Source organism: Varanus komodoensis, unplaced genomic scaffold (assembly GCF_004798865.1).
Source record: "Varanus komodoensis strain SLA01 unplaced genomic scaffold, ASM479886v1 scaffold749, whole genome shotgun sequence".
NCBI classification, from domain to species: Eukaryota; Metazoa; Chordata; class Lepidosauria; order Squamata; family Varanidae; genus Varanus; species Varanus komodoensis.
In genome coordinates, this window is record NW_025336415.1 from 1 (window position 1) to 9,478 (window position 9,478).

General features: G+C 40.3%; 1 protein-coding gene across 1 annotated transcript; it reads left to right on the plus strand.

Moving 5' to 3' along the window:
- Positions 1 to 2,505: 2,505 nt before the first annotated feature.
- On the plus strand, positions 2,506 to 8,146 carry LOC123034999 (ankyrin repeat and SOCS box protein 5-like; the record flags this gene model as incomplete). The annotated part of the gene is made up of 6 exons (XM_044452816.1): positions 2,506 to 2,585; positions 3,802 to 3,909; positions 4,473 to 4,623; positions 4,718 to 4,852; positions 5,403 to 5,594; positions 6,329 to 8,146. Coding segments are annotated over 6 exons (794 nt in total), but the record flags the coding sequence as incomplete, so codon positions are not given.
- Positions 8,147 to 9,478: the final 1,332 nt, after the last annotated feature.

A 9,478-nucleotide genomic window follows, 5' to 3' on the forward strand; every position in this document is an offset into this window, starting at 1 on the left:
ACAGGTGAAAGTTCATAGTATAATGAATGCAGAGCTCTTTCTAAAAATGGCTGAAGTATATTAACAGGCATCAGCTAAAGGGAATACTTTTGATTTGTTGTTTAAAATGAGCAGGATTTATAATTTCAATTGGCTGGAAATGCCATGGGGAGATGGAGATTTAGGTACTGTATGCACTTTTTAAACATAATTCCTTGTTCTTGCCTGTTTATTGTAATGTTTTAACCTTATCTCTGCAGCATTTACAGAACCGCAGGCTGTATTCCTGGTAAATTTAGAAAGCAGATGGCTTAGAATGCAGGGTCTAAATATAGTCAGCAGCACTTTGCATTTCAGTTAGAGAGGAAAGAAATCATAGGAGATAGTAGGCTAATATTTTTAATAGTGGATATTTTTCCAATCTTCCTTTTTAAAATGTTGCTTTTTTAATTTGAGAGAGCTAGGCCTGATGCTATCCTTATTAGAATGGGTGAAAAGCTTCCATGAATTTTGTGTCTCAGACCTTTGCAAAAGCACAAGCATTTTCCAAAAATTAATTTACATAGAGGACAGCAGAATGAATAGTAATATCTACAATTCTGCCAGCAATAGTAACAATCACATAATGGAGCACTCAGTAGCAGGCATCGCAAGTTCCTGAGTTTCACTCTCATCCATGTGCTGGCACTTGTCCTTGAGAAATTGTAATGCCCATTTTTCCCTATGGGGTTGCCTTGCAAATATTGTTAGTGTTCACAAGAGCTCTTTAGTTCTCAGTGCCTTTCCCAGTGCCTAGAAGTTAAATATCAAAAGAGAAAGTGGAGTGGGGGAGAGATGCTTCTTGACTAATGTATAGACGCACAGACAAGCATAGCCGTAGGTGCTAAATGCAGGAGTATTTGCAATGCAGCAATATATTCTCAAACCCCCTATACAGATAGTAAAACTTTCAAATATGCAATAAGAACAATCATATCCCTAGTAAGAATAAATATTCCCTTAAGAACAACTTGAGAATTGTTAATGAAAACCGTCAAGTCCAGCTGCAAGCAATGTTTTTTTGGAAGCCCAGTGCAAAACAGACCCTTGCAGAGTTCATGTGTATAATATGCCACATAAGACTATGGATGAGCGCCTTCAGCTATAAGAAATGGGGTGGGAGCTGCTCAGGCAGTAATCTTTGTGGGTGAAGAGAGATGTTTACAAGTAGACAACTGCACTCCCTTTGCCATCTATGAAATGTTAGAGAATGACATTTGCAGACAGCTTTCTAAGGGACATATGTAAAAAGGGACACAGGATTAAATAGCAAAGGGAAAACAGATAAGGATGAATGTGAATTTGTAGGGGGAAAGGAGCCGCTTGGCTGGCTTGTTGCGATGCTGTATTCTGGCTTCAAAAAAAAAAAAAAAAAGATTGGTATCAGTTCAAAATGCCTTAGGGATGTTAATAAGGTCTTTTATATTCTTGATTCACTTCCCTAGTACAGCAGCTCCTGTTGGCAGCAAAACAAATTGGCACAAGCAAGTGCTGAATTTTCTGCAGTGAGGATGCATCAAGATGGTTGTAAACAACAGCCACTAACCTCTGATGGCGGGTGGGAGGGGGGAAGTGTCAGCATATAACAGAACATTTGCTTTGGGGTTTCATGATTTTCTCATGGAAACATTGCCTAAGATTTATGAAGCATGGTTCAGTTTTCCAGCATATGCTAGAGTTGCGTTTTTGGGAAACATTAAGTGTGCAATCCTATGCAGGTTTAGAAAGAAAAAAGTCCTAGAACTTCCAGTATTCCCCAGCTTAACCCATACTGACTGCGGAAGGCTAGAATGACTTTCTTCTGTCTAACCCCAGAAATGATTGCACTCTAAGTGTACTTTGAAGAACACTAAATTGCTTTGCTCTGGCAGAGTTCTGTACAACCAAATGATGATCGTGTAGCAATATCTTCTATAAACCCTATGTTTCAATATGATCCAAAATTGCTCAGTTTGTGTAATACTCCAAGGCAGATTTTCCCAGCCTGGTGTCCTCCAGAGGACTAGGGCTGCAATTCCTATCATACCCAACCACAATTCTTGTCAGGGAATTATGGGAGCAGCAGTCAAATACATCTAGATGGTTGAAGGAGACTTCCAAAGGACAGAAAAGCAAACTGGTATTTCTACCAGATAGAGGAAGGATCCATTTGCCTACTGCACTAGATTATGGAAGCTGGAAGCCTCCTTTTACCAAGATGACTTGCAGCTCAGTTCTAATATGTTGCATGTGCCCAAGTTCAATAGGATTTGCTTCCAACTATGCAAACAAGTGGTAACTTTAAATGTAGCAGTCTAATTGCATTCTGAAAACTCCAGACTCTTGTCTTTTTCTACAAGTACAAAATAATTTACATACTCTAAGATGATGTGGATAATGTGGATCTTCAAATGTGATCTTCTGTATACTGTTTATCATAAAATATTATTGGATATTAATAAAAATACATTTCTGCAACTTCAACTGAACAGTGATATTGTTTCATAGGTTCTTGGGCAGATCGCTCACCACTGCATGAAGCAGCAAGTCAGGGACGCCTCCTTTCTCTCAAAACCTTAATTGCACAGGTAAAAATGCTATAGTTATATTTAAAACATGCTTTGTTTTTATACATTCTTCATTAACATCTGGTGTTACAAAAATAACATTTTGGCATTTTGTTGGTTAATCACTTCTTTAGACCTCCTTATATTCAGTACTTATATAAAATGCTAAGCTTGGGGGTCGGGGGGATGCATGCAAGCATAAACTCCTGCTCAGTATTGGCCTGCAAAGTACGCAGCCTGTGGATGCCATGACCGCCAGCTCACATAACTTCCTGTGTGCAGCAGAAGACTTTGCTGATAATGAAGCTCAGGCTACTTCTTTGGGGAATTGGACAATCAGTGCCAGATTCAAGGCCCTGGCACCATCTTCTGGCTCAAGGGATGACTCACTGGAAGAAGCTCCATCTGCCCAGCCTCACAAAGTCTTGGGCTGCAGAATCAAGTGAGGGCCCTTTAACAGTCCAGTGAGTTCCTCCACAAGGGGTGGAGCTGACCTCACTAAGACTTCTGTTGGCTCTAGCTACCTGCTGAAGCAACATCTTCCTATTGCCCTACTGGGAGAGAGTTCCAGACACTAGGAGCCATCCGTTCTTCTAATTTCTTCATACATTTCTGCTCTGAACTTAAAATAAGCTTCTGCTGTGACCCCAGGACACTTGTACTGGTACTCAATACCTTGCAATTGTTCAGTGTAAAACTAAAAGAACAAATATGTAAAAGAATCGCCACCTAGAATCAGAAAGTTAGACAAGTTAGAATTGGAGAGGGAGCAGCAAAAACTTGGACTTAGCTGTGACCCGTCCATTACATCCTCATCATCTGGACTCACTAACTTGCACACTTGGGCAGGTGAGTGCCTCTGGTACTCATATAGGCTTCCCATGCAACTCAGAAAGAACCTTGATTCTGGTGGGTTCTAACTGGGGTGGAAAGCCAAGACAAGTGCAGCAGGCTCTCTACTGAAGAAGTTGTCTCTCCAACATGTCAAGCAGCAACTCTGAAGTTCCAAAATATTCCAAATATGAGTTGCATCCTTTCATTAGGCTAGCACTCACTGAGGATGGCCTACCCCATTAGGTTTACCCATTTCTTTTGTGCATCATAGGTATTGTTTGCATTTTAAAAAACCCTTCTGATCTGTGACATCTTTTCTTTTTGATTGGGCTGAGCCTTTATTAGGAGACAGACCAGCTTTGCAGAACTAGTTGTGACTGTTCATTTCTTCTCTTATGTTTAGGGATACAATGTAAATTCTCTAACCATCGACCAAGTGACTCCACTGCATGAAGCATGCCTTGGAGATCATGTTGGGTGTGCTAGAATCCTTCTTGAAGCAGGAGCAAATGTAAGTATTATTCTTGCCTGTAAAACTTGCATTGGTATCAAATTGGATTGTGGTTGGAAGACACTGAGGGGTCAGTGCATATTTTAAAGTACGGATGTAATGTGGCACCTATTCTATAAGAAGGGCAGATGCTGCTTTCTGTACCAAATAACCATCATAAATAGAGCAATCCATTACAAGTTTACTGATCTGGATTTTCTGAACACTTCAGGAATGTAAAATACTAGCCATATAATTTCAGTGTATGCAGCACCCACCTTTCTTGAATACCACATTAAGATAGAATTCAAATTCTATCTGACCTCTTCTTTGTGTTGCCAGTTCTTTTATATTCTGAGATATATTTGCAATGACTCCCAGTGCATTTCATGGCCTGCACATGGGTTGCTAGTGGTGCTCCCTGCTGCAAGTCAGATTGGCAGAGATTCCCTTGCTGTACTCTTTTTCAGTAAGAGAGAGGATTTAAAAAGTGAGTCGGAGAAGGCAACAGATTATCACATGACAGAAACAGGATACACAAGCAAATAATGTATTCCTGCTCATAGACATCTCCAATATTTTAGGTGAATGCCACAACAATTGATGGGATAACACCTTTATTCAATGCATGCTCACGAGGAAGTGCACCTTGTGTAGAGCTCTTGTTGGAGTATGGTGCCAAAGCTCAGTGGGAGACCTGTCTCCCTTCTCCGACCCATGAAGCAGCCAGCAAAGGTAAGACATTAGAATTACTGAATGGATCAAGACATGCATCATGCATTGTAAATGCAATTTCTAATTTGAGAGATTGACACTGTCTTTTGTCTAGGCCACAGTGATTGTCTAGAGGTGCTGATCTCATGGGGAATAGATGTTGACCAAGATATCCCTCACCTGGGAACACCTCTATATGTGGCTTGCCTTTCACAGCAGAAACAATGTGTTCGCAAGCTTCTCTATTCAGGTACATGATTTAAAATGCTCACTATATTTATATTTTGCATGTTTTTTAAACTTAACCGGTCTCTTAATGTAGTAGTTCAGATTTAGTATGAAGAAAGAAGCCAACCACTACTTTTGTTCAGCCCAGATCCTTAAGTAATCACAATTCCTAGTTTAACTGCACATTTTCTTGAACTTGCCCCACTTCTTACTTTATCTGTAATTCATCTGTTCATAGCAGTGGATGTAGCAGTTAATCTGCAAATTAATTAAGCAGCCACAGTAAAAGTCTGTTCTTTAATGATTCAGAAAATACAATATTCATAACTAATCTGTATTACAAGAACTGCACTGTGTATTTTAGTGATGATGTTTCAGCTTCATATTCCCTCTCATGTTTCCCCACTGCTTCTGTCTTTTTTCTCACCTGAAAGAAAAGGCAGAATAGGTGTCCAATGCCATTTGACTGTAGCCTCAAAAGTCTTTGTTCTGGAAGCACCCTAATATTTGAGACATGATTACTTTGCTGTGATACTAATGAGTATATGCATTTTTCTTTTACAAATCCATAGGTGCAAATGTACAAAAGGGAAAGTTTTTGGAAACCCCATTACATGGAGCCGCAAGGCAATCTAGTGCCGAAATAATAAACATGCTTCTTGAGTTTGGGGCAGACATAAATGCCAAAAATACAGAGTTTGAACGACCTGTAGATGTAGCTTCTCCACGCAGTGCAGTGGAACGAATATTGCTTCTACAAGAAGGTAAAGGGTCTTCTCAAACTTACATATGACTCCCAAAGGATATATATTCCCTCTCCATTTTCAGGTGGTGGGGGAGAAGAGTCCCATGAAAATGGAGATGGGAGGTCAGTTGTAGCACTAGTTAGCATCAAGAAGTATCTTATTAGGTGAAAAGGTGTGGTTTCTCCTCCTCCTCCCACACTGCGCAAATGCATGCCTGGTCACCACTAGTCCCGGGCATCCAGTCTCAGGGCTGAGTTCAAGAATGCAACCCTGAGCCTACAGGGGATATAACCCCATCCAGGTACACCCCTAACCTGATCTGTCTTTTGACTGACTAGTGTATCTGTCTTGTTTGGACTAGTATATTAGGCAGCTGTAGAACCCTGGCTAGACGGATTTGCAAGTTTCGCCATTTTCTTTCTCAGTCATATTGCCATCTCTCTTGTGGAGCTGGTATTTTTGTTACATGCCATCTTTAGAAGACTTACTGAAATTTCATGGGGATTTTTTTTTCTGATTATTTAATTAAATTCCACAGTGCTTTGTTCTACAGTTTAAAAATATGATGGAAAAAATGGAAGGGCATTCTAACAGACACATGCAGATATTCAATCACAATAGTTAGATTTGAATATTATGTTAGTACAGTGTCCACTTGGACACACCACAAAAGTTGTAATAGTATAATAAACACATTGCAAGTTCTTGAGGATACAACAATGATACTTAATTTCATTCTTTCGCACTTGCAGCTACTCCATGTTCTCTTTGCCAACTGTGCCGGCTACGTATCCGAAACTACATTGGAAGATCTAGATTGCATCTTGTGCCACAACTGCAGCTGCCAACCATATTGAAAAACTTCTTACAATACAGATAAAGTAGTGACTAGCTTTTCAAAACCTGAACAAGTTATCTTAACGTATGTTTCACATGCACAGTTGTTGGGATGAGGGAGTATGTATGTGTGTGCGTTGTGAGGGGCTCAACCAACTCTTACGTACCAATCTATAATAGAAAACTGTCATCACAATTCAAAACTGTGAGATCCCTTGAGCAACCCAGTGACAAGGTGCTAATATAATTAAACAGAATAGAATTTGTTCATACTCTAGAAATGTGCTATGCACTTAATGTAGCATTTATTGATTAAATAATGCACCTTTCCAGGGGATTCTATTTTGCACAGGCAATGTAGTTAAATTCTTGCAGGGATTCCAGAGGGTGTGTTCACACACATAACGCTAAACTGATCCGTGAAGTTACCACACTGCATGGTATCTCACCCTGTATCTTGGGTTCACACATTTGTGTAGTAACTGCTCATGAATGATCCCATCATCCCCCACAGCTGAGAATCAATCCCAGAATGCACTGCTCCTGCCTGCCCTGCCTGTCATTCCTCTGTTGGCCTGTATGCTCCTCTTGGCATGTTCTCAGCCAGACATGCCTGGGGTTTTTTTTTTCCCTTGCTGCTCCGTGGGGCCACCATTTACTCATTAGAGTGGCATGGCTGCTCTGCAGGGACAACAGAGCAACACACTCCACTGCAAACCCCACTCTCTGCTCATGTGTAAGTATCCACCTGCACCCCTTCCCCCTCCCAGTGCTCCATCCTGTGTGCAGGATTGTACACATTGCAAGTGCGTGCTCTCTAATGCCTGGCCACCCTGCCTCACCGCCATGCCCATGTTGATGTTGTCATGCCCATCTCATGTGAGGCAGGTGTAGTGGTGAGACGGACAAGGTGAGATGGCTGCTTTGGCTGCCGAACTCACCAGAAGAAATGGTGAAGCTGTGGAAAAGCATCATAAGTTAAATCACATGTCATGACAAGCAACAGTGAACTGTAGAAACCTTAGAACACTGTTGGTTCTCCATGGAGATTCACTGTAAGCAAATCAACCATGTTTCATCATGTTTATGGATTTACCCATAATAAGAAACCATTCCCTGAATGGCTTGTCATTACGTGTGAGCACAGCCAATGTCTTTACTGCAGTTAACTTTACCACTTCCTGCAGAGTGGCCATTTTCTGGAGGCTTAAGGTGCAGGGGAGAGATTGGAATTTCTCACTTTCCAATTCTTCCCCAGCATTTCCCCTGTAAAGAACCACAGTCATGGAAGAATGACCAGATCTCTTGTCCTTTCCTGCCAAGAACAAGCAGCCCTTAGTGGGGCTTTCCCCTCATTTAATCACTGTTTCTCCCACAGAATCTGCTCCCCTAGTTGTTTATGGGAGAAAGCTGCTGCAGCTGAAGGAATGAAGGAGCTGTAGTTACCAAGAGCAACAAAGGACCCAAGGCTTGCTAATGGTTGGAATGATATGATGCTACATCTTTAGCCCCAAGACTCTTGCAGACTGCTGTGCTAGTGAAACTATACCATGGTGGGATAGGGACATGGTGAAAGTTTGGGTCTTGTACATCACACACTAGAGCTTTCATTCATAGATACAGTTTGTTTGCTTCTGTTATATTCTGGTTCAACAATGTCTGTTATGTATGTACATAGACATATGGGATGTTATATGCACTCTATATATATATAAACATTTTAAACATCAAAACGAGTGTCATTTTTCTTCCTCCATTTCCTCCTTAAATACTGCATGAAGAGCAGATTATGCTAATTTATTTATTTCTTTTAAGTCAACTACCCATTGAAATGTAAGTGATCAAAAACAGTCTGGTACGGTGCTAACAATCCAATCCTATGGATTTTTACCTAGAAGTGGAGTCCATTATGTTCAATGAGTAAATGCATACATCCTGTTCATACATGACTGGTCCTGCAAATCTTTACTACCAGATTCAGTAAGTGTTATTGAAACAAGAGCAGAAAGCAAATACGGCAGAAGTTCAAATGAAGATGCTTGCTATGACACAGGATTTTGAGTCTGTCAAAATTAAACCTTGTTCAAATCATGAATTTTATTGCCACCTAAACCTATTTTTATGGACAGAGTTTCCCTGCCTTCTTAGAAAACAAGCAGCTCTCATCCATCTGAGTTGAAGAAGGTTGGCTCTCTTCTAGAAATTTACCATTGTAATTCATTAGATTAATGATAGCACTGTTTTTTCCCCAAACCTTTTTATTTGGGTGATAGGACTATATTGATAGAAAAAACTGCTTTCTATCATATTTTTCTAGCACATATTTTTATATTAAAAACTGCATCAAAACCTTGTTTTATTAGCCTGAAGATAAGACATCTATTTTGAAATCCAAAGCTGTGATCATCAACATGTGAGCATGTGTGGTAGGGAGGAGAAGAACTTGCAGGTGACTGCTTCTGTCTTTCCCATTTAAGAATGTGTAGGTGATTAATGTTTTGTGCTACTCTTAACAGGTGCTAAGTGAACTAGAGCTCTCAATGGTGTTTACTCCAGAGAATAATGTTGCCTCTGGCCACATTGAGCTGATTAGGTAAGTCGGAAACAATCCAAATACCCCTGTTAAGGATTCAGGCTTTGCAAGATAGATGGTTTCTTCATAACAAAGGCTTGAGAGAGAGCCAAAGTAAACTGTTGATGCCTTCCTTAATGTCAGCCAAAATCTTTATGGCTTTGTTTATGACTCTGCTCTGTCCTTCCTATCCATCCAAATATTTATTTTGTTCTTTATATTTTCATGGTATTTTAGAAACAGCTTTTGGTCAAATCCTGTTAGGGTGCAATTCTATGCATATAGGGCTGAAAAATGTCCTAACAGCTCCCAGCCAGTCATGCACCAACCAATTTTGGGACTTTTTAGGATTGCATCCTTACTAGAGAGATCTAATTTTCTAATTGACTGCCATGCACTTTCACATTAACAAAAGAAAGAAGTCTCAGTCATATCTGGCAGGGTTGAGGGTAGCGAAAAAAAAACCCAGTCCCAGGACATGTCTTGAACACAG